This window comes from Filicampus tigris, chromosome 11 (genome assembly GCF_054856515.1).
Source record: "Filicampus tigris isolate MCC_2025a chromosome 11, RoL_Ftig_1.0, whole genome shotgun sequence".
Classification (NCBI taxonomy): Eukaryota; Metazoa; Chordata; class Actinopteri; order Syngnathiformes; family Syngnathidae; genus Filicampus; species Filicampus tigris.
Window position 1 is genome coordinate 6561485 of NC_141227.1, and position 26016 is coordinate 6587500.

The following is a 26016-nucleotide window of genomic DNA, read 5'->3' on the forward strand; positions in this document are numbered from 1 at the left end:
TGCAGATGCATATTTGACAGAGATGAAGATTGCATTGCCTTGTGGGTAAGTAGAGGTCATAAAGGTTTTTTAGAGCTATTGACCAGATCACTTGTGCCCAAGTCCAGTCCTCGAGAGCCCTTATCCAGCCTGTTTCAGATGTCTCGAGACATCTGTTGGACGAGGGAGAAATCTGAAACAGACTGGATAGGGGCTCTCGAGGACTGAACTTGGGCACCCCTGGGCTAGATGCTGCCATCTGCTCCAAAAAACAGGCCATACATTTGTGAACCTGAAATTAAAGTTGAATTTACCCCAATGGGACAAAATAGGGATCTATGTTGTTTTTATACATTTTAAACAAGCAGGTACATTAACTACAAATCCTGTATCTAGTTATTTTTAGACACTGCACTAGTCAACAGTTAAAATTTGAAATTACAAGGGGGTAAGTAGCTGTTTACTTGTTTTTCACCTTCATTTACGTAGGGGACAGCGTGGAGGGGGAACACTGAAAATCTGTTTTGAGCAGCTGTGTTTACATACTGCATCTTATTACTGGAAGTTACGGTCCAGGTGACAAAGCATTTATCCCAGCAGCTGATGCATGATGCATGAGGCATAGTGAACTTAAAATGGGATTATTGTTTTTGTTAAGGACAAAATACAAGACGAGTCTAAACAAAATGTATCCATACCGCAGAGTATAGGCTAAGCCAAAGGTTCTTGATGTGTGTTGAGCACAGATGCTGTCTCAATGTTGGCTGTATCTTTGACCGCCAGCTGCACATAGCACCTGTTTAACTCTCCCAAATAGCTTTTCAGAGGTTGTGAGACGAGTGCACGTGCACACACACACACACAAAAACAAATTGATTTCTCTCTGGACGGAAGAGTGGTGTCTGTCTCATTAGTATCCTCAAAGACAGGCGCTCAAATATATTCAATTTTACATCACAAAAGCTTCATTGCTCACATTTAGTACTTTTGATTCTCTGAAGCGTGACGGTTACTTCATTTTTTTTTTTGTACCAGGACATTCATTAATTAATGATAACAAAGAAAGGAGAATAACACTAAAAATGAGGGTTTCAGCAGGCTACTTCTTAAAGTCACAGGACATCCAAAGTGTTGACAGGCAGAAATTAGCAGCACTGCAATTGAACAATACATACAAGCAGTCATAATTTAAGTATTTGTTTTTTTAACATAAAAATCGATAGATCATGTAGATTGTATAAATAGATTGAATATTAAGAAAAATAGATTACCACAAAGTGGAAATCATACACGAATTTCAGTGAATGGTTAGTGAGATGGAGGGAGGGTTTATCACAATATATGTATTATTATTATTACACTCATTATACGTTATTTTATGTCAACGTTGTTACATGTGAACTCCTGACAGATTAGAAAAAGGATTCAGTGTGACTGGATACTTTTGTTATATAGTGTGGAAAAAAACACTTTCAGGTTTCCCACTCTTTTCTTGAGCTATTGAGATATTAAAATCTTTCTCAGTGCAGCCAAGTAAATATTATTTTAAATTATTTTAATATCAACTTTCATTGAATCAGAGTTTAAAAGGCTTGCCCATATCATTCAGAATCATGCAGCACCAAGGTGACACGTGAAGACAATTTGCAGATCAAATTGACTTGACGTGAAGAAAAAAAAAAAAATTGGGAAAATCTGTCAAAGCTGCGAATCGATTCTCATTATTCAACCCAAAAGAGCCATTCAAAAGAATGACTTGTTCAATAACATCACAATACTACTAAGATCTCACCTGGATGTTGATGTCTAAATGACTTTCATTGCCAAGTAAATCTAGACGATGGAATACAGCTGATTGACGAATGAGCTGCTGATGGGTTGAGACAGGCCAAAGCCCACGCTAGCACCCAATGGCACTGTCACAGCCGGGTTAACTAGCCCAGGGGCGTAATACTACATTAAAAGTCGAAGCTCTGCTCTCTGTGCACAAGCACAGTATTTTAATAGAGCTTAATTCCAAATGAAGTTTTTCTCTTTGACAAATTTTGTTTTTAGCTGTCGGACAATGGAGCACATATGAAATGCTGAGTGAAACATGGCCCAGTAAGACTACCTTACCCCAAGCTACCTTGAAGCCGTCGTCGTGGCCGCCGCGGCTCGACTGAAACCAGAGATGTGTTTCATCTCAGAGAGCACAGCCAAAGATGACGACAACGTTCTGTCACTCAATACAGGACACAGAGAGAGGAAGAAAAACCTCACACTTGATACACAGCACTATACAACACTCTTCAACTGAAAGTCGCTAATGATGCATCTTTGGAGAAAATAATCTTTAATTGGGTCTGAAAAGTGGGTAAATTTCACAACAAAGTCATATGGAAACACTGGGAACTTGGGAAGCTGAACTGTTCTAAGGGAACACGCAAGTTTGCAGCTTTTCCATTCACCTCCAACTGCAGAGGTGGGCATCATCAGTCCGTCACTAAGTTCCGATCGACCCATGTGGGCCCAGACCATCCCTTGTAGGCGACAGCCAAGTGGCATAGAGAACAACATTTCCACATGACACGCACAAACAGACACGCCGCTAAATAAAAAAATAAATAAATAAATAAAAACAACATACGCACAGCATGGTGATCTGTAAAATAAAAACAATATGAGGCACTTGCCATTGCATCTGTTGGACCTAAAGTTATACAACGCGGTTTTATTTTAATTTTTTTTCTTTTTTTGGCTGTGTGTCAGGAGTGCGGCACCTGCGTGTGACGTGGTACTAGTAAGTCTGTTCTCTACGCCGTTTGGCTGACTCGGACCGACTGGGCGGGGCCTGAAATACTGACGAGAACTCACTCTCAGAGTTGTCACCGGCTGTGGCTCGTCGTCACCCTCCAGCATCCGAAGCCCTCTGGCGGCCACCCCAAGCCGCTGCCCCCGAGGCGGGGGCCACAACCGTCGGGCCGGGAGACGGCCGAGGCTCCAGGCAAATAGAGGAAATTGCTCTAACATCATATGGAAAGATACTTCCCGTATCTGTAACATTTCTTATGAAGAAATGAGACGTGCACCTGAAATGAACACTGAAGCACAGTTGTCTGGGACGCCATTCACAGCAGTATGCACACAGCTGCTTCAGAAAACATGAACTGTGTGTGCTCTATAAAGGTGACAGGGATATATCTTAACCTTTAAACATTATTATGTCATATGAAATATTTGTAATGAGTTCGTTTTTGAAAAATAACTGAGCTTCCTGAGCTGGAAATGTCTCAAAACTTCCAAGTTAGGGTTGGTAGCAAATGTACATAATATTCATCATAATCGTTTCTGACAGATTTATCTGCAATAGCAATCGATTCAATACCGTGAAGCAAAATATAGGAAGGATTGCAAAATGGCAAAGCCATTACCCATCAGCAGATCTGTATCTACAGAGTAGCAGAAATTATTATTTTTTTCAACCCACAGGTAGCAAATTGACACTTTGAAACCTACATGCAGATGCAGTACATTCAGTAAAGCAGCCATCACAACTGTGTGCATAACTGCAATAAATGTGTCTGTCACATTATAACATTCATTTTCATAAGATGTATGAAAGATATTCTAAACTTGTGACTTTCATTTGCATATTTATTAACAGTAATAGACATTTCCAATCTAGAAATATTCACAAAATCGCCTGAGATGTCACCGTAACGCATAATGCACCTTGAATATGTTATAAAGATGAGAGCCTAATACTGTAAATGAGTTTTATAATACGAGTTTAATGGAGTTAAACTTATTAACTATTTCATCCATTAAGCAAGCAGGTTATCATTATCATACAGTGCGCCATCCTTAGGGACAAAGCACACTATTGTCACAATACCAACAGTATGAGCCATTTCTGGTAAGTGGATTTATTTTGGTATATTCAACCTCCCACCACTCGGGGGAGTAATGAAGTCAATTTGCCACTTCCACGAGTCCATATAATTAAGGCAGTGACGAGACCCAGGGGTTGCGAGTGTGGAAGGGCAAACGGTTGTGGACCATGGTGTCGTGGTGGCGGTGGTGTGGTGAAACAGGTGGACATTTGTATAGTTTCAATATTGGAAAAGAGGAAAAGACAAAGGTGGAAGTTTGGTCCCATCTCAACAAAATGGCAAGAAAATAAATCTTTTTGTGGACATTTTGGTTAGACACGATCTAACCACGAGTCAAACAAAACCGTCAGCAACCACCGTGGCAATTTTGATTGGCAAAAGCGTCACAACTTTGACTTTGATACTATACCTGTATAATACTATACTTTGATACCTGCACCAGGATTCTAAATTAACACCCGCCAACCCAAACGCAGGTTAAAATTCATTTTGGCGGGGGTTGATAAAAACTTACTAGCCAGTTTGGCCAGTCGGATATACTCTACACCAGGGACTGGCAACCACATCTGAGTGGTCCCTTCATTAATATATATACATAAAAATAAAATAAATCGCATTATGGTGTGTAGTGGAATTTTTATACATGCAATGAGAAATTGTGCATTATGTAATTATGTATAGTATTATGAAAAATGAAATACATTGAGAGCACATATTTTGCGCATATGCACGCATTTTGTCCATATTCAAAATGACATTTTTGTCATACATCTGGTTAGGGAGTGTGTGTTCCTATGTGGCCCCTAAGTAGCACTTGTGAAAAATTGTGGCTAAATTGTCGTTAGCTTAGAATTTAGCATCAGGGTTTTTCATGGGTGGAATTGAGGCAGAGATGGTATCATCCTAACCATGTGCCATGATAAGAATAAGAATAAGAAGGCCTTTATTTATCCCACAGTGGGGAAAATTTTCTTCGTTACAGCAGCAAAGATATAGGTCACACAGAGACGGCGGCATAATGTAGCCATTAATGTATAACATTAATAGCATTCAGAATCAAAAACCAATGTAAATATACGCGCTTTCTTTTACAGGGAACATACTCTAAGTTAAGAGTTCCAATAAGAATGACTGTTATCACGTTAAAGCATTCATTTATTACCATGACATAAACTTTTTGTTGTTGTTTGTTTTGTTTTAGTGGGGTTGTCATTACATTCAACAAAAACTGTGTTAAAACATCCTGTGTTGAACTTCATTTTCGTTATGCTCTGAATTTTCCCCATCCCATTTGGAATTCCAAATCATAATCTAGGTCTGAGTCACAAACTACTGCTATGTATATAGTCAGAATGGAAAAATGATTTAATGGCTTCCATGAATGGCATGGCTAGCATCGTCTAAGATTTTCTATTTCTTCTGCTTACTCAATTCTCTGTGCTACAACACAGTGTGAAATATACTGCACCATGAGAGATGACATCCATCATTCTCCAATTAAGTTTGAGATTGAATTTAGGACAATTGGTTTGACACACATTGCCAGTGACCAGTAATTTGAAAAGAATTGGGTAGGCAGAGGTTGGCTGGTTGAAATGTAATTGTGTAAGCTCACACCCCCACCACCCACACCCAAACACACACACGCATACTCAGAATGATGTTGAATTTGGGAGGACTGAGGGAGACGAGCAAGGCAAACAGACTTTCAAGGTCTGACGAATATGTCATCCAGAGAGAGCGGAGGGAATAATTTGCTCTTATCAGCGAAGGCTGATTCATGACATTACAACTTGCCACCCATTTCATGAATCAGACTTCTGAGTCATTCAAAATATTTAATGGTTTTAGAAATAAAACACACATCAAAACTTAACATTTACAGTCTGTAATAATTATGTGAGAACGGGGGGGGGGGGGCGATTCACTTAAAAAAAAAGTAAACTTGGATGATGCTCTTTAGAGAAGTGACAAAAGGTAGTTAAAACATTGGTTAATCCCTTGCTATAGAAGGAATTAAGATTAACGTTAAAGATTACTCTTGGAACAGGTACTATCCATGCATCAATTTTCTGTACCACCTATAATCACAAGGGTCATGGTTAAGCTTGAGATATACCAGCTGACTTTGTGCTAGAGGCAGGGTACACCCTGAACTGATCACTAACTGTATTATAAAGTATTCGTTTGTATTGGAGATGGCTAAACTAGAGCTGGAATTAGCTGTCTATGACTATTCCTCTTTTTACACATTTCACAGTATCATGTACACACCACGCAAAGCACATAAAATAATTATCTTGATGTAAAACAAAATCTTCCAACATACATTTTTTTTCAACATTTGAAAGGGGTTAGATAATAGTAAGAATAATTAATTCAGGCTGTATACTTCCCTTCTAAATGGTACTTTGCATGCAACAAAGAATACAGTAGATCCATAGATTCAACAACCCTTCGGGGAAAAGACAAATAGCAGAAAACTGCTTTCAAAGCAATTGAAACTAATTTGCCTCGTGTCTGTCCCTATCTCTAATTTATGCAGAGTGGTACTTTGAAGTAACTCGGTTAAGCAGAAGGGAACATATTAAGAGGATATAATGGCATTACATCAATGACAGAATGTAAGAGTAAGGAGATATGCAAAAAAAACAAACAAACAGAAGGCGCATTATGTACATTTGTTCAGGATTTCTAAAAGGTGCTTAAATGTATTGGTCTTGACCTGTTTGGAGCCATGAGAGCAAAAAAAACCCTGAAAATCTAACAAAGGCTTAATCATCTTCTGACCTTTCCAAAGGAGCTGGTATCTTCTCTCTGTCCTTTGCTCACCCAGATCATCTCTTTCTCTTTTCTCCACTCCCACTTATTATCCATCTATTTCACACGGGGTCCTAATGAGCGCTTCTTATTACTGGTGAGTGCGTGCGTATGTATGTATATGGGGTTCAGCGGTTGGAAGTATCCACCAGCTGAGCTCCGGCACTATTTCTGACCGTCCTTGTCTTTGTCCATCAACCTTCCTCTCAGTGTTTATTTTTTCATCCGACCCTTGGTATCAAGGAGCTGCCATTAAACTCCTGTCAGTGTCAATGACTGTCATGTCTTGGAGATTTTACTCCCCCCCCCCCGCGCCACCCTGAGCTCTCCATTTGAAGGCCTTAATGAGCCCTGTGGAGGTGAAAGCTGTCTCCCGCACCTCCTAGAAACCAAGTACTGAAGGGGCTGACACACATGGGGAAAGGTAGAAGATGGTGGGGGCAGGCAATTATCTTTTTGGTGGCACTGCGTGGCCATCAAGCCCTATAGAAGGCGTGTTATAAATGAGCTGCCAAATACCATCCACTGCTGTGGATATAATCACACCAACCTACCATTATTTCTTGCCTAATGGAAAAGAGAAAGGATGATCCAAAAGAGAGGGAGGAGGATATAGGAAGTCTGAGATTTGAAACTATTAATGTCACGTTACTTGTATTACTTGTTGACTCTGCAAAGTCAGGCTCACTTTTTTGTTCAACCCAATAACTGTAATAAATTGTAAATCGTTTGTTATCCTCACGGCTGGGGTCGGGGGTGCACACTCGACACACACATCAGACACTCACCTGCATACTGCCGCATCGGTTGGACAAATCCATTTGTGGGGCAGCTGAGCCTAGTGACTTTGGGGGTGACAGGCGGCTGCAGATGTAAACTAAGCTAAGATAAGCACGGTTAATGTTGAACTTGAACTTTCATGGAATTAAATTGTAATTATTTTCTTTGTTATGGTTTGCTTTATTTTTGTTATTTTGTCACTTTGGTCATCACTGTAAATATCTTTTTCATGTGTTGCGAAATTTTGGGGTAATTAAAAACCACTCAACTTCATTTTTTCGACTGCGCCGAAGTTTCACAAATAAACCCGTGACAGAGAGTTGCAAAAAGGAAAACAAAAAGTTTTACAAATGAAATAAATATAAGAATAACTTTTCATAAGACTGGACTTAGGAAGTTTTAATGTAAATACAAGCAACTACTGTCCATGCTGTGTTGTCTTCTTTTCAGAACATAACTTTACTTCGAACTTGTGCAACTGTTCCATTTGAACAAAATGGATTCGATACAATTTTAGTGCAGAGGGTCCAACCTTTTTTTTTGTCTTGTGTACCACCGAACCTTCTTTGTCATACCATGCAAATCTCCTCACTCATACGTGTTGATAATTCTTCAAAAGTAGAGCATAGGATAACTGATTATTAAATGGAAAACCATTTCATTTTGTTTCATCAATTTGAACATGCAATTCCCAGTCATGTATCCTTTTCAACTAAAATTTAACAAGCATATATAATATGTTGGATATAAAAATAAGTAATATAAATAAATATAAAAGACAGCTCAAAATAAAGAATAAGCCAGACCTTGGTCACCTTCACCTTTTTCAAAGGGGACTTCTTTAAAAAGGCATTTAAAATTGAAATATCAGGAACGAAACACAAAACAACAATAACATTCAGAGCAGTATTACTTTCTTTTCATCAGTCATCTGACCTTGAACAAGACACTTGAGTAGACACGCTGCTGTTGTGATTTTGACACAGCTGGGAAATAAATGATTAAATATTTCCAAGTACCCCCTGCAATGTGCTCGCATAGCCCTACCCTGGTGTGGAGATTGATGAATCAAATTAAAACTTTACTATTATGACACTGTTATGTCAAGTAAAACTTAAATTGGCTGGCAATTTGTCCTTTGCTTTTATTATTACAAATTTTAAAGTAGGCATAGACAAGTCATAGAGGATCTAATTCTTAAAAAAAAAACCAATTCAACCACCAGGGTCATTTTGTGTAACAGAAACCTAAGGAGTAAGGACAAATAGCATATTTTTTCACAAACTATCAAATTAAAGGAAGCTGCTGAGTTGTATAGCCTGCAGAGGCTTTTGAAAAGAGAGTGTTAAGATGAATCGTGACAATAAAGAGATTGGAAGAAAGGGTTGCGCGTCAAAAGAGGGGCCAAAAAGAGAAGGAGTAAAAGAGGGACGAAGAACAGATAAAATATTAGGGATAGAGCGATATGCTTTTTTCAGGGCCGATACGATACCGATTATTGGTAGTCAATGCGGCCAATAACCGATATTTGAAGCCGATATTTATTTGTAGAAAAAAGGGGTGAAATGCTGTCAAATTTATGAAAAAGAAAAACTCCAACACTTGACATAGTTTAAATGCCTTTAAGCCCATGTTTATTAAACAACTTTAGTGATTTACAAGATGTTAAAGCTTTTCTAGATCTTAAAAAATAGACAACTTTGTTTTAAGTCTCACAAAAAAGTGCAGGGAGCTCCCAGGCTCAGCTGGATGTCTAACATACATCTCCTTACAGTAAATTGTTTTCTAAAAATCCACTATAAGTGAAATGTTTATCTTTCACATATCTTTGTTTTAAAGTTCAAAAACATAAGTGAATCCTCAACGCAGCTACTAGCCAGAAAAATAAGCATGTTTCCAAGACCGGACTTTCACATGCAGTACTTTGCCGTCAATTTTTTTTATGTACAGCACTTGGAGCGGTGGTTGTTTTAAAGTGCTCTATAAATAAAGTTGAGTTTAGCTTTTCATTACGTGGCTTACACACAGACATGCACACACGGGCACTCATTCATGTCTTACTTTTATCGCCATTTCCCGATATTATCAGCAACTTCTCTCAGGAGCCATGTCATTCACAAAGCAAATTAACTGTTGTGACATTGGGGGAGCGGTTAGCTTGAGCCGCAAGGCTGTGGCGAGCAGAACTGCCCCTTGTGTTTGTATGACATAGAAGGGCTCATAGTGGGGGTGGGCGATATGGGCCAAAAATAAATAAATAAATAAATAAATATATACATTCTTGAAAAAATAGAAAAAATATGTTTGGGTTGATTTGTACTTTAAGGAGAAAAAGACACATGAAACCAGATTCTCTCCGATTGCAATCAGGCCTCTTCCAAATGTGGATAAAAAAACAACAACATTCTCATTAGGGGTGGGTGATATGGGCAACAAAAATCTCAATATTTTTTCAAAAAACGCGATAACGATAATTTGACGATATTCTACAAAAAATATTTTAAATCTGCACTTGCTTCACAGATCAATTGTGGATAGACTGCGTTTGTGATCATCTCTTTTAAATTGCTAAATCCAGCTTGTGCAAAATATAATGATATTCTATGACAATATTTAACAATAAAAAACTAACAATTATGTATAGACTTACAGTGATTTTTGGGAATATTTATGTCATTTAAATGTCTCTGCTGTTATTCCATAATGATATGACATTTTGAGCTGCAGTATGTACTGGTGTACCACTGCCAACTACTAGAGCAATCAGAATGAGAAAAAGGTGTTAACCACAGCAATCAGACTGAGAAAAAATGTATTTGATATGTGACGTGTGATGACGTGTCACCCAGCGAGAGAAAAAAAGACGTCATGACAACACCCATTCTCATACATTGGCCAACGTATTCAGAATAAAGTTGAATAACAAAACTGCAATTTACAGAAAAGTGCATTTTCCCACTCATTCATCACTGTGACGTGTAGACTTGTGACTTTATTCATGTTTGGGTGTATTCTGGCGTCACACTAAAAAAACGTCGTACTTTGTGCAACATGTCTCGGGAGTACAGGCTAGTTATGAATGATGCGGACTACAAGCGTGTAAACGGAATGTTAACCGATCATCCAGGATGTCACGTTTGACTTGCTCGCTAAGCGCGTGCGTGAGTGCGTGCATCCTTTTATATTTGTTGGTTCAACTCGGCGACTGAAAAAATCGTTTTTTTGTCCATACAAACAAAGCAAGAGATAATAGAAAAGTATGAAAGGGGGATGCTTTGTTTGATCTCGCCAAAAAATATGACCGTAATGTATCGACAGTCGCCACGTTATTAAATCTGTTGTTTACAAAACGCCAGTCAAAAAACACTTCTGAGAGAGATGGCAAAAAGCGATGAGGACAGCAATCTCTTCAGGCAGCACTCTCTGCCCTCACGCACGCGCACTCCAAGTGCAAATAGCTGATGAATATTCATTATGATGGCAGACTCTTGACAGTTTCATTGGTCCACTGTGATGTGTTCGGTAATTTCATTGGTCAGATGTGACAAGTCTATGGGTAAATCTATTGAAGGCTTGATGCTCGTCAGTAAAAATTCCTAAATAGACACATTAAAAGACGCAGGGTTCAAAGTTTTGGAAAAAAAGTAGCGGCTTATTGTTCAGAAATTACAGTATATGAGAGAGATGGCCTCAAAAAAACTCATAACTATCTTAATCTTTATCCTATTTTCAAAAGATTTGTATGAGTGGTGCTGCGTTTGCTCTGTAATTAAACGTTGTGACAAAGGGCGGACGTGACGTGACGTTACCCCCCCAGGAAGGAATGTGAAGTTGTGAAGTCCAACAATGCTTCACCTAAACACTGCAGTTCCCCTTTCTTGTGTTTCATAATGGACAGTTGTTTGTCTTTTAGTTATTAATAGAATAAGGTGTCCTCCTGTTTTTTATATTATTCGTTAACTAGTAATTTTGCTGCATGTACACACGCGAGTGCACATTATCATTGAAAAATATGTGATCTTTACTCAAGTGTTGTCATGTTAAGGCCTAGCTAGACCAATCCGACATTGGCCAAGTGTGACCGACTGTCGGCACGTCACGCTGGAAAAATACAGCGTAACGACAGACAGCGACGCTGACCACTAAAGTACCGTCGGCGCATGCGTGAGATGTAATACCCCTCCATACCATCGTCGGCGATAGTCACTATTCCTCATGGTTAGAAAAAGCCAACCTGAAAGCTATTGGCCAGAGGCGGTTTATAAAAACGTGAACAATGCATTCAGCTATATTTTTCGCTCACGATGAACTTCCACGCGAAGTAAACTCTCACGATTGTCAACCCTCGCTCTTGCACTTGTAAGAAGATTAAGGCAGCGAGGGCGTGCTCACTGTTAATCCGCATTTGTCATTTCCCGTTCGTGCGCCATGCGCTGATTCGCAAGCCGGCAGCCATTCAGAGTGACCAAATGTCACGACTCGTGGCGCCGATTCAACATGCTGAAACGCCGAAACATCGGAGTAGGGCTTTGGGAGCAACAGCGCACCAAATTTTTTTAAAAAAGGGGCATGGCCACCTTCCTTTGAACCCTTATATCTCAGGAACTACTGGGTAAATCTTGAGAAAATGTTCCTTGTTGCAAAGGGAGGTCAACAAGGATTCTAAATCGACAAAATCGTTTAAAAGATTCATGAATATTTTAGTAACTTCACCCTTTGACCAATAATTTCACCTTGAACTTAACGTTGTGGATCACCTGACTTTCACAAAATCATTCATGAAATGTAAAATTCTCAAAATAAAATTGAAAGTTTTCTAAAACATTTAAACCTTTCAGATTTTATTTTTATACATACCCTCAGACTTTCAATGAGTATTCAATGAATATTCAACTTTCAACTTTCAAAAACACAAAGAAAAAAAAAACCAATATGTTTATACCACTTGTCCAATTCAGAGTCTTGGGGATTATGATCATTGCTGTCTTTGGGCACACCCTGGAATGATCACCAGTCAATCTCAAGATATCCATTCAACCTTATATTCACACCAATGGCTCTTTCAGAGTCTTCACTTAACCTATTCATTTTAGACTTGGGGAGGAAAAGGCCACCTTCTGCTCTGATGCAGCTTTTAACCAGACCATTGGACCACGATACCACACAAATCATATATCATGATTTATACATGTTGGAAGACCCCACTCGGGTCTCTGCCTTGGTCCGCGTACAGCATATTCCCTTCTGTGTCAGAAGGAAAGTGACAACAGCTTGGTGGAACAAAGGAATACATCCCATTAACATAATTTTGCATGGTAATGTATTCAGCATTTGGAATGACTTTCCACAACAGAGAGACATATTTGTGGATGGGCGGGGTGGGGGGGGCACTGTGTTAAGAGAGGAGCTAAACGGAATGAATTTACAAAAACATGCAGAGAAGAAAGGCTTAACAAATATTTGCCTCCATATTTAGGATTCAAAATTAAGATAAACTACTATTATCTCTTGAGCCCAATTGTGTTGACACACACTGCATCACATCTCATGCCAGTTTTACTTAGGAGCACATACACGTATCCTAAATGTCCTTGTGCTTGACGTGTGTGTGACTAGCAAAATGGACGGAATTTAAAAGAACTGCTGCAATTTGTTTTCACAATGCAGCTCTCACACACACATGGGAACCAAGTTCCTTTATTCAGCTCAAGCAGACAGTACTGTACTGCTCTGTAATTAAACGTTGATATGGGTCAAAACTCCCAGCAGGTTTGCTGGCATGGGCTGAAAAGCAAATCGACTCTCCACTAAGTGACTTTTATTAATGAGTGTTTCGAAGTCAGAAAATAATATATCTTGTAAGCTTTAAGCTTAATGTAATGGGAAGGCCAATGCAATCAGAAGTTCTCTCACTCCTTGGCAGAGATAAGGATTGTGCTCGCCAACGGCAGTACACATCAAACAACTATTGTAAATCAAAGGCGCACAACATACTACTAATAAGCTTGAGGATACATTACCTTTCCAAAGCTGCCCTTCCCAATAGCCCGCAATATCTGGAAGTGGTCAAAGTTCACTGCAAAAAAAAAAAAAAAAAAAAAAATGTTATCACTATAAAATGTGTCACAATACAGAGCAACAAACATATGTTTACAACAATGTCAAAGCCCCATTTTGTAGTAAATAGTATTAAGTGATCAGCTGTACATCTTACTCCCAGTGATAGGCAACGGGGAATCCGTCCATCCTGGACAGATGCCCATCTTGGGGATGGAGGACAGAGGACAAGATGTTTTTTAAAAAGGACGGACTTCGCAAGGACGGAAGCCGGTTTTCGTCCGTCCCTGTAATCGTCCCTAACCAGACAAAGTACTGACCGACGTGTTGTGTTGGGTTCTTTTAAAAAGCAAGACCAACCTTCTCTTCTGCGATACCACAGAGCTGCCATTATTAACTGCCTACAACACTGTAGAGTCCCTTTTTTTTTTCTTTTTTTCCTTTTTTTTACATTCACATTTTTCTGAATCTCAGCCATGGTTGGTCGTTATCTGAGCCCTGAGCAACTTTGATGTCATCTTCAGTCGACAGAAGTGACAAAATGGCTGCCACCTGAGATAGCTAAAAACGGGTGGATTTCTCATATTCCATAAAAACAATATTTATCAGAATGCCTTGTTTCAACTAGTGGGCCTGCAAAGGACATACTCTGGAAAAAAATATGTTTGGGTTGACTTCCTCTTTAAGTTTGGAAGTAATTCATGTGAGGCTAACGCTCTTTGGGCAGAATGATGCACAAAACCGCATAAAAGTGCACTATCGTTTCCAATATGACACGTTTCAACCTTTGCGGATTATCATGCATACTGACAGAGAAAACAAAAAAAAGATTTTAGCAAGCACACTGGCATATTTTAAATTTCTTTTTGATATTTTGACAGTAATTTAAAAATAACTTGCTATTAGGCTAACGAGGTCCTGCTCATTCTCACACTATAAAGCTCGAGCAACATGCTAAAATTTGACTAGACTCAAAAAACGAAAATCTCAGAGATGCCTGTTGCCATATCCTGCATCACCTTGGCTCTCATGGCAAGAAAAAGCAATGATGTGGGAGGCAATGTGGGCCAGTGGAGAAGGATAGCTAATCACGATGAAAGGACGGAGATCATTCATTCATAAAAGACAATCAACAGAGTCCCCTAAGAACATCCACACAGGAGGTTCAATTATCTTCACTGCTATCCTTCAAGTGTTTATGGAAATTACATTCAATCATGAGTATACTGCAAATGGTCTTTATAATTGATGTCACTCACCAGAGAGTGGTAATAAACTGAAGTAAACACACTCACAAAAACAGTTGCAGTTGATAGTGCGCCGTGCCCATAAAGCCGAAAGTACTGTCATTTCTGGACTACAAACCTAAATAAAAGCGACAACAGCGAACTTTAGTCATAAAAACAAATTTGTACACACATTGGCCGCAGGTCTCTACGCTATAAAATGGGATATTTGCAAGAAAGGGGTCACACAGATGGATTTTTGTTTTTACAACTTTTAGTGACCTTAAACACCAGTAGATGCATTTTCCCCCAAAATGCCAAATACAGCTAGTTACACAGTACCGTCCCAGAACCTCTCAGTCTGTCGTTGACATACAAGGCAAATTCGCAGACGAGGTTCTCCACAACAGCAGTGCAGCCTGTGTAAACTAGTTATGTGTTTGTTACGTCACTTATATAATAAGGCCGTGAGGGGATGTCGCTCCATGGCCAGACTTGCTGTCCCGTAGTCTGTTGCCGGCGATGGTGGGAGTCGGTCGCCAGATATGCAACAGAACAACGGGGATCATACTGCAGGGACTGCAGTATTTATGACACTCATTCCTATGATCATTAAACTCAACTCAAGATGCACATAAGGGCGGACTAGGAACAGTTTCATTGGTCCACTATGACGTGTTCAGCAATGTCATTGGTCAGATGGGACGAGGCTACAGGTAAATCTATTGACGGCTTGAAGCTCGCCAGTAAAATGACAAAGTAAAATGTGTCACATTAAAAGCATCAGGGTTCAAAGTTTGGGAAAATCTAGTGGCTTATAGCCCGGAAAACACAGTACTGATTTTAGTTTAAAAAGGATTATTAGACAAAAAAACCCCTGAAAATACAGTATGGCCTTTGACCGCAAATGATTGTAATCATCTTGGACTCAGAGTCAAGAAAAATAATCCTTAAATATCACCTGCAGATTGCTGGTTGGAAGCAATGATGAAAGGAAAGACGCTAATTTAATCATATGTTGGATCTCATTAAGAATGAGTAGGGTGCTTTCTATGTGAAACAAGGCGATCTTATATTCACCAAAACAATAGGAATTTGGAGAAACAGTTTGCCAAGGTTTAAGTGCACACAAAGACTATGACCAGACTCTGCAGCATGCAGCGTAACAGGATTTCATCTATCAAAGAGAACGTGAAAGAACATCTTCCTCTGTTCGGTTAGGAAGCTGCTGACACACCAGGGTGATATGCTGAGTGGGCCCTGCTGGCTTCCGCAATGGGATATTGGCTCCTGTGGAGGAGCTGCTACTGGCAAGAAGCCCATGTCATGGCATACGTGCTATTCTGAAATGCATAGAGTGGACCTTTAAATACGGTACTGGGGAAAAAATTAAGTCTCATTTAAGGGGCTGTCTTCACAACAGTTTTGTACTGAAATGTGTCAGAAATCCTTGAGTATTGGAAATAACACTGTTAACATTCCGTCAGTGAAAACAGTGGATTATTGTGCATTAGGATTGAACAATTAATCAAATTCAAATCAACATCGCAATGTAGAAGAATGCCAATTTTAGTGGGGAAAAAAAAGACTATTTTGGGTTTATTCTCATATATAATTCTGTAGGCTTTATTTTCACATTTACTATAAATTTATAGACCATTGGGCGCACCGTATTATTAGGCGCAATATCAATGAATGGGTCTATTAAAAAAATTAATAAATAAATTACGTAATTTAAAAAAATGGACAAAACGTACTGGATCATAAGGAACATTATTTTTGGAAAGCATCATATCGTCGCTGTCATGTGAAAAACACTTATCTCCATTTTTTGTTATTTTCTTATTTTTACCTGAATCATGTTTCTGCGTTACAGAAATCGCAATAATGTTAAAATTAAAAAACTTTTCAGAATTGGAGATAAGTGTTTTTCACAGGACAGCGACGATATGTGAAATAGTTTATTCTAATTGTACCTTATGTTTATTTGATATACTTAGTGCTATTATGCTGCGTTCAGACTGGCTGTAAACATTGGGTAGCGCCACGTGGCTTGCTTGCTTTTGTTCGCCGTGTAATTACACTGGGGTTGCTTCAAGCGGAGAAGGGGATCTTCCAACCACCGAAAAAAAAAGATTTGAACATGCATCGCTAGTCAATCTGGTGACCGGTGGTTGTGTTATTACATTGGCGAATAAATCTTAGCTTTGACTGTTATGTATACGATGTGACAATCTGTCAGGAATGCCGCATAAAACAAGCTCCGAATTGTGGGCCAGCCATTATACTCGCATGACTGAAATGCAAAATAACTGTGGAGATTCCTGTGGATTAAGATCAAAATCCCTCCTGGAATCAATACCTTCCTGTTCTGCCTTTTGAGAATTTTAATCAAATTCTATGCACTACCTTATTAGACCACGTTTGAGAGACATGCATAAGGCATAACCAAAGCAGAAACATATGGCCGGTTAAGAATGAAGCCACACTACAAGGGAAGTTTTCAAGGGATTCGTTTAAAGTTTTTCAGCAAACAGCCACACTGGAGTGTGAGTGTCAAGAGTATCAAAAAGGAACATCACAAACAAGACAAAAAGTTGCAGTCATTTCCTCTGTATGATAACTTAATATTTTATTGGACCACCAAGTCATATAGCTTGTTGTAGTCAATCCACCGCTGGATCTCAGCTCCACGGTGGATGTATTTTCTACTAACTAAATCACTAACATTTTAACTTTTAAATTCCATTCGCTGCAGGGATTTTCCTGCCACTTTAAGGATGCCATTAAAGTGCTCCAAAAAACTGAAGAAGCTCTGTGACCTTCAACCGATCTTTGATCTTCAACGCATCTTGAATCCCTGCACATCAGGTGCACATGCTTTGGATGGTGATGAAGGACATTGTGGCTTGAAATATTTTACATCAGGAGCAGCCTTCATTGTTAGGCAGATCTTGCTCTGTTTCTGAGATGATTCTTATACAAGACTGAAAATCTTAACATGGTGGAAAACACTTTTCAGTGGAACTGTGAGTTCATTAAAAATGATGGTATTATGGTGTTTCCTCATGAACCAATGACACTTTTGCATATAAGGTGTACTCTACCAAAATTAATCCCACCAATGTATGTATAAAGTTCCTGTGCAGATGCCAAAAGCCACCCTTGATTGCAGTATTCTGTTTGCTTAAAGGGATTCTTGGGTCGGGATGGCCATGTTTTCACTAACAAGTTCATTTTATATATTTTTTGATCAGGAAAATGAAAAGAGTTGTCATTTTCTATTTTATCAATAAATTTGGGAGAAATTACGAAATAAGTGACTCCATGAATAACGCATCTTGTTAATGAGGAAAATGGCCGCGCCCCCTACCGTTCTATCCTTGTTCGGTCGGAGTCACCGGAGGAACCGGTAACAAACTCTCCATTGGAAATCATTGTACTTTCATTGCTTATAACGTCCAAAAACGGTGATCAATTGGCACCAAAATGTATGTGGACATCCTTACTAATGACCACTTCAACATATCAAAAGGATTAACCTCTTTGTGGCTGATTAACATGAGAATGAGGAAATGTGGAAGTGAGCAGAGCTACATAAATTTGTGATGGGATGAGCGCACACTTACGGTATATAAAAATAATTACGTTGTTGTGATAGAGCATACCGTCACTGTCCTGTAAAAAACACTTGTGTCCATTCTTTTAAATTTTCTTATTTTTACGTGAATGGTGTTTCCACGATAACAAACATCGCATTAACATAAAAATGATTTTTTTTTCCCCAAAATTGGACATAAGTGCTTTACACAGGTTAGCGACAACACTTTTTTGCATATTGTTTAAATGAATAGGAGGTTTTTAAAATGAATAATCATTGAAAAATCAAAACATTCTTCACATTGTCCCTTTAAATTAATATTATAGACTGAACCGCCATCTTTTTTTATGTTTGAGCACTCCTGTAGTATAGTCACTGGGCCCTCATACGTACTCATCAGCACTATATAGATATTCTTGTACTTTTTCTTTACTGAACACTCAACACGGCTGGCTCTCTTGAGCAGCTAAACACATCTTACTAGTCATGTAGCAAGCAGCACAAGCACCAACAGTCACACACACACATTGTGGTGAAATTAAATCAAAGTGGGACAATATCATTCAATATCAATATCAATATATCATGGGACCAAGAGCTACACATCACAGCCAGCTTCCAATAGCAGACAAAAAGGAGCTATAGTGTTTCTGGTGATTGCATTGACCATATTCACCGCTCCTAAGATCATAATCATATTGCCTTTGTGGCGGTGAATAAGATGCAAGCCATGCAAAATGCTAAGCATACCTAAAATTGAAACAGCTAGCAGGTTTAACACTGCAATTAAGTGCTTGGATTATGAGAGTACACTGAACAGACGTCTGGCAGGTGCCATGTTAAATAGGAGCGTATCCAACTTTACACAGAAAAATATCATGCAAATTAATAAATGTCTGGACTGTGGAGAGAAAATCTATCTGCTAAACTAAACTGGAAACCGGAAAAGATTACGCTACGCTATGCCCTATGTCAGCCAGGAGGAATGGCCTATAAGGTTAAAAGTATATTAATATGCCTAGTGACCAAACTATTGTTGATCCATTGTTAACCTACCATAACCTTAAATCTGTTTACAGATGGATACATTAAGGATCTATTTGGAGAGTGGTGGGAGGTGGTGGGAGGAAATGCAGTGCAATAGGATGACGAGGAGGAGCAGCCACAGAGATTCTCAAAGAGGGAAGTGAAAGACAGTTACTATAAAAATACAGTGATATGCCAACATGAGGTATCCTTCAGGATGGCAAGTTCTGAATTCGGGGGAACGACCACAACAAACATTTAAGACTAATTTTGGAAAGATAAAGATGTCCAACAGTTTGTCAAATTCTCACACATAGTGGTCTCCATTGACGAGTTAGTGCCCACAAACCAGCATTAAACAAAAGAAAACAAAAACAATGTCTTGTATTTGCCAAAGCCCACAGTTTGCAGACAGCATGGGCAGTGGAAAAATGGCAAAAGATTTTTTTTTTCTGATGACTCCATAAAACTGCATCCCAATCACCGCAAATACTGAAGAATACCTCTTGGAACCTGCATGGATCCAAGATTCAAACATAAAAACAAATTTGGTGGTGGGAAAAAAAAAATCATGGTTAGGGTCATCCAGAACGTGGGTGCGTGAGAGATCTGCAGAGCTAACGGCAACACCAACAGTCTTAAGTACCAAGAAAATTATTTCTGGCCACTGCAAACAACATGGGAGGGCTAATTCTTCAGGAAGATGGTGTTCCTTCTCATACTTCAGCCTCCAAATCAAAATCCCTGAAATTCCACAATTAGCCAGCCAAGTCACCAGACATGAACATTATTGACACCAAAGAATCTTGATGAACTCTGGAACTCTCTGGGGGTCCTGCAAGCCTGCGCCTTTTGCCATTCCCTGAGACTTTATCAATAAGATATTTGATGAATTGCCAACGGGTATAGATGCAGTCCTCCAAGCTCAGGCAAGTCAAACACAATATCAATGCTTTTTCAAAAGCACCACAACTTTATTTTCTAATGTTACTGAAGCATGCTTACATATTAAAAGTAAAGTATCATTTCTCATGTTCATTGATTTTGTAGGTGACACGACTTTTGTCCAAGCAAAATCTGGCCTTTCTGACCTAGTTAAATGATACAATTTAATGAATGATACAAAACTGTTCTATGCATCTCAGCATTGCATGCATAAAGTATTTGCCTTTCATATAAACCATTACGGATTCCTATTGATCAACTACAAGTTGAGTTGTTATGTGTTATGTGTTCCTAATTTAAGCGACAAGACTTTTGTCAGGAACTGTATAAAGTAAGAGCAGGTGCAGCTGCACCGGGCTACAGGATGGTGAAACTGAGGTAGCGTATGACTGCAAACAAGGGGTTAGTTCTGCCCCCACAAAGGCTCTTTTACAAAGCAGCTATGTGCTGGCCCAGATACATGTAAGTTGTGGTTGTATTCACAGGTATTGAGTATGAGCGTCAGAAAAACATCCAAAGTTCTCAATTAGGAACGAGCTCATATTCCAAAATCTTTACGGTTATGCAACGCTTGGCTTTCCCTCAAAGTTGTGTCTTTCAACATAAACACTGCAATGTTTTTAACAGGCTTCTAACACACAAATGGATGATTTGCATAGACATTGTCTCAGTGTGCGATGGGTAGCTCAAAGGATTGATTTTCCAATTATTAAATCAGGTTTTAGTGGCGAACGCGAGTCTGATTTACGAGAGATGTGAGGGAGCGGCGTACTTGAAATGGTAGAGGGAACCCCTCGAATAAAGTTAAACAGCTTCAACAGAAGAAGGTCAACCTGAGGAGGACTTCAGACTGCAGCTTTTCATAGGCAAAATGATCAAATAAAAGATTATTACTTGTGCTTCTGCATCCCTGCGTCTAAAATAATCAAATTTGAAGCCCGGTTTTGGAAAAACACGGTTAGAGTAGGAGGCAAATGTGATTACTGACATACAGCATGTAAACATGGGTCTAACAATAACCTTGTTATTGCACTTTGTGTAGATGTGAACGCAAATTTACTCTCTCAACCTGATATTCTTTTTTTTTTTTTCTTCAGCACATGTAAACTGACGTGACAAACAAAGAAAAAGGATGTATGTGGGCAAAGCCACAGACTGGCCGCTCTGCCTTGTCCTCTAGCAGTGATGTGAAGAGCACAGTCACCTTCCTCCAACCTCATTTCATACGGAGAGCCACTATAAAATGGCAATGTTCCTATTTCGTTGCAAGTGAAGTGGTTTCTATACTTCCATAATGCCTTAATCTCACCCAATTAACTACTAATATTAAAATTAAGTGTTTCTTATCATCATTAAAATGAAATTCTAAGTTGAAGAATTTCAAACAACCTGCCCCAAAGTACTGCAAGCAGATTGTCTTGGCATTCCTGATCTATGGTACTGAAAATGTTCAGTGAAAGCATTATTAACCAATACTTAATTATAAGTATTGTAAGAAGCAGACACAGGAGTTTCATCCTCTATCACTGTCAAAAACTCTGACAAATCAGGCTGGCTTCTTATGCAATTTTCTGCGCCAGTCTCATAAATTCAGCAGCAAAGTCTGCAACAAAGCCTGAGCAAGTAAAATGAACATAGTGTGACCAACAAACTGCTCACTACATCCTTAAGTAACAATACTACTAATATGTAAGTATTTTATATTTGATGCTAGTGAAACAGAGAGCAAATGTGTCTTTTGAAAAGGAATTTGAAAGATGGGAGTGGCAGGACTTGGGAAATAGTTTGCTGTCTTGTAAATGTAACCAGTTCCATGCCTACAGTAGTTCCCCCAGAGACCAGGTCAAAGTATTTGATGTAGAAAGGCAAACTGGTTGGCAACTAGCCTAGGAGCCTCAACATCACAGGGGCAAAGCATTATAATATGTGTTTGAACAAAGGTGCAGTACATAATGTATACATATAGCTAGGTACATATTACTGGCAAACTTTAACAATTTGGTAAATTCCATATTTTTTCACAAATCAATACTATTGGTCAATCCTCGTGTGTGGGTGTCATTTTTAGAAATTATTTACCAATCTAAATTGTGAATATGGCTTGCTTTCTTTGACTATGCAAAGTTAATGGTGGAACAAACTCCTGAAAAGTGATGATTTTGTAGGAACAAGGATTCCATCCAACGCCAGCGATGCATATAAATTATAAAATTCATTTAATGATGAAGGGGTTTCTGTCTGGGATTGAGGGCGCATCAACTTCGAAAACGGATGTCCTCAGACATCCCATCAAAAAACTAATTTCACCAGTGTATGGATATTGTTGACTTAACTGTGTATGACATTAATTTTGGTTGAGTCAGTGGCCAGATAAGGACATACAAACAGGGAGGAAGAGGATTATTTTTAGCAAACTGTTAACTTAGACAAAAACGATGCAGAAGGAAAACGTGTGAAAAGGATAATTGGTTTCTGAGGGTGATCCCCTTAAATGTTTGACTTTATCTCTGTGATATGCAGAGTGCTACACACATTCACAGACGTACACCATACCTAATAAATAGGAATACAATGTACAGCATTCAGATTTGTCACTCTTGTTGATTCAGTAATTGCTCTCTATTTGCAATCAGGTTATAGCCAAAAATATACCTATTAGGTGTGTAACGGTAGGCTAAATCACATTTCGGTTCGGTTCGATTTCTTCAAAACTTCGGTTTGGTATATTTTCGGTACAAAAAAAACCCTTTTTTTTTTAATATGTTTATTTTGAAAAGATGACAAGTACATTTTTTTACAAAAAATAAATTGAACCATTCAGGTGATATTGTAAGAAATTACACCAGAATAAAAAATACACGGGCGGCACGGTGGGAGACTGGTTAGCACGTCCACCTCACAGTTCAGAGGTCGTGGGTTCGATCCCGGCTCCGGACTTCCTGTGTGGAGTTTGCATGTTCACCCCGTGCCTGCGTGGGTTTTCTCCGGGTACTCCGGGTTCCTCCCACATTCCAAAAACATGCATGGTAAGTTGATTGGACACTCTAAATTGCCCCTAGGTGTGAATGTGAGTGCGGTTGTTTGTTTATCTCTGTGTGCCCTGCGATTGGCTGGCAACCAATTCAGGGTGTCCCCCGCCTACTGCCCGAAGGCAGCTGGGATAGGCTCCAGCACGGCCGCGACCCTTGTAAGGATAAGCGGTATCGATAATGGATGGATAAAAAATACACTAACAATAAAGATCCCTTCATTTTGTAAATTAAGACACTGAAATCTTTAAACACTCAGCAGCAACAGCCTATGACACATCTAAGTATTCAAGTTAAAGACAAGTTGTCATTACAGTACATATATACACTTTTTGTGATGAAAAAAAATACAATAAGTTGCAATTACTGCTAACTATATTTTAAAACGTTTTATAATGAAATACAGTAACTTTAAAGTCTTTTTGAAATGATTTACACTTTTTAGGCATTGACTAAGGTTATCTGTGTTGTGGTCGGATTTGTGTTTTGCTGAGTTGGGATGTTTCCGAGGTTCATGAATGCATCGTACGGCTAGTGAGTGGAGCAGCAGAGAACGAAGGAGCGCTGATGTACTTTGTTTTGGGCTAAAAAGACTACTTGCTTCCTCGTCTAAGAAACATTCAAAGTCGGTGATTCGTTATTATGTTGGACGTGCTACCTGCAGCATAGCCGCCGGTAGACATTTGCTCCTTTTAATGGACAGGTCAAATATTCCAGATAGCAGATGGTAAAGAATCAACAGGGACATTTCACTGACCAAACCGTCTTAATTGACTGTCACTTGTCCTAATCCTATCCTCAGTGCAGGAGCACCAATCAGCCAGAAAGAAACTGTCAGTTTTGCATCAGGACAATCTCCTGTCTTCTGTTAGTGTAGCATTTCCCAGTATAATCACCAGGAGCAACATTGCGGCTTTGGACTGAGGAGACACCCATAAGGCATTGTTTGCTACCTTTCAATAGCCTATATGATGGATTTTTATACCCTTTCTGCAGAGGTTGACCTGTATGGATTACCGTAGATTATTTTTTTCCAAATAATCATTGTCATGTACTGTAACTAATATATTTGGGGGGATTTACGGCAGTCTTCTGGCGTGCAAACACTAGGTCATTTGAACTGTGCCGACACAATTCTCCCTTCCTATACAGCCTCCCGCTGGACTGAGCTCACACTGCTCACAAACATACAAGCATTTGGGCTAACATACAGCCCAACAGCACCTTACATACAGCGTACATGTGCCTCTGTGGGACATACAGTGCTGTGGAGGTTTTTTTTGTGCATTGTTTCCACTCTATTTGTATTATTCATGGTGTAAGTTAACATGACTAACTGGGAAGGAGTTATCAAATTACAGTAATTGTATGACACATTGTGCCTGTACATTTGTTAAAATCCACAATTGGCACTCTGCTATCTCTCACATGTAATGTGTGTCTTTATTGTGGCCGCTAGGAAGGTATTTGTCTTTGGATGTGCCACATGCACCAATGAGCACACTAATGAGTGAAAATATAAGTCATGTTTCACTGTCTTTATCTAGGCTTGCTTTTTTGTTTGTTTGTTTATTGTTGTTTTTGTGGCGGCCACTTAAGCATCAATAGCCAATGGGAACCCGCTAGCTCAGCCCCTCATGGTCTTGGGCCTGGTACACACAAGGATTTTTCTTACCTTAAAAGATTTTTTTTTTTTTTTTTAAATCTGTGACAGGCCCCAAACAAAGATAGGAATTTAGCAATTTTGGCCAATTGAGTGTGGTCTGCTCTGAAAAGCTCAACGGAGAATACTACACACATTATGATTCTGCTCCACAACTATTCTAGAATCCAGAATGGATATTGTGGCCGCTAGGAAGGTATTTGTCTTTGGATGTGCCACATGCACCAATGAGCACACTAATGAGTGAAAATATAAGTCATGTTTCACTGTCTTTATCTAGGCTCGCTTTTTTTTTTTTGTTTGTTGTTGTTTTAGTGGCGGCCACTTAAGCATCAATAGCCAATGGGAACCCGCTAGCTCTGCCCCTCATGGTCTTGGGCCTGGTACACACAAGGATTTTTCTTACCTTAAAAGATTTTTTTTTTTTTTTTAATCTGTGACAGGCCCCACACAAAGATAGGAATTTAGCAATTTTGGCCAATTGAGTGTGGTCTGCTCTGAAAAGCTCAACGGAGAACACTACACACATTATGATTCTGCTCCACAACCATTCTAGAATCCAGTCGTAAGAGGCAGAGTTCGCACGTGATCTCACAAACACGATGATGAGCAGATACTTCTGGGTATGTGCCGATGGTTGCCAAATCTTTCCTATACGGACCAGAGGTCGGAGGGTGGTAAGATGTTTAAAAAAAATACCCCCCGAAATCTTTTTTTAAACTTGCTTTGAAAAATATTCCCTGCTGTGTCTGGAGAACACACTTTTACACAGAAAATGACATTGGGTACAACATATTTTATTTATCGCTGCTTCCTTGTGAGTCAGTCAGGGCCCTTCTTTGATTGGCTACATTCCGTTCATGTCAGTGGCCACAGAGTTGGTTGCTTGGTTATTTATTCAATCAGCTTCAATAAAAGAGAAGATAACAGTCTATACAGTAATCCAAGAAAACACGGCCATTGAAAAGGCGTAGAATGAAGCTACAGCTCATCAAGCCTACACCTTTTATACACG

At 39.2% G+C, this 26016-nt stretch overlaps 1 protein-coding gene across 2 annotated transcripts in view; it reads right to left on the minus strand.

The window, feature by feature from the left end:
- The window catches only part of stk32c (serine/threonine kinase 32C), a 61029-nt gene that overhangs the window by 25899 nt on the left and 9114 nt on the right, over window positions 1-26016 (minus strand). For both annotated transcript variants that reach the window (XM_086045634.1, XM_086045633.1), the window contains one exon: window positions 13475-13530. In XM_086045634.1, the coding sequence (XP_085901760.1) occupies window positions 13475-13530 (56 nt within the window). The remainder of the gene's footprint in view (window positions 1-13474; window positions 13531-26016) is intronic.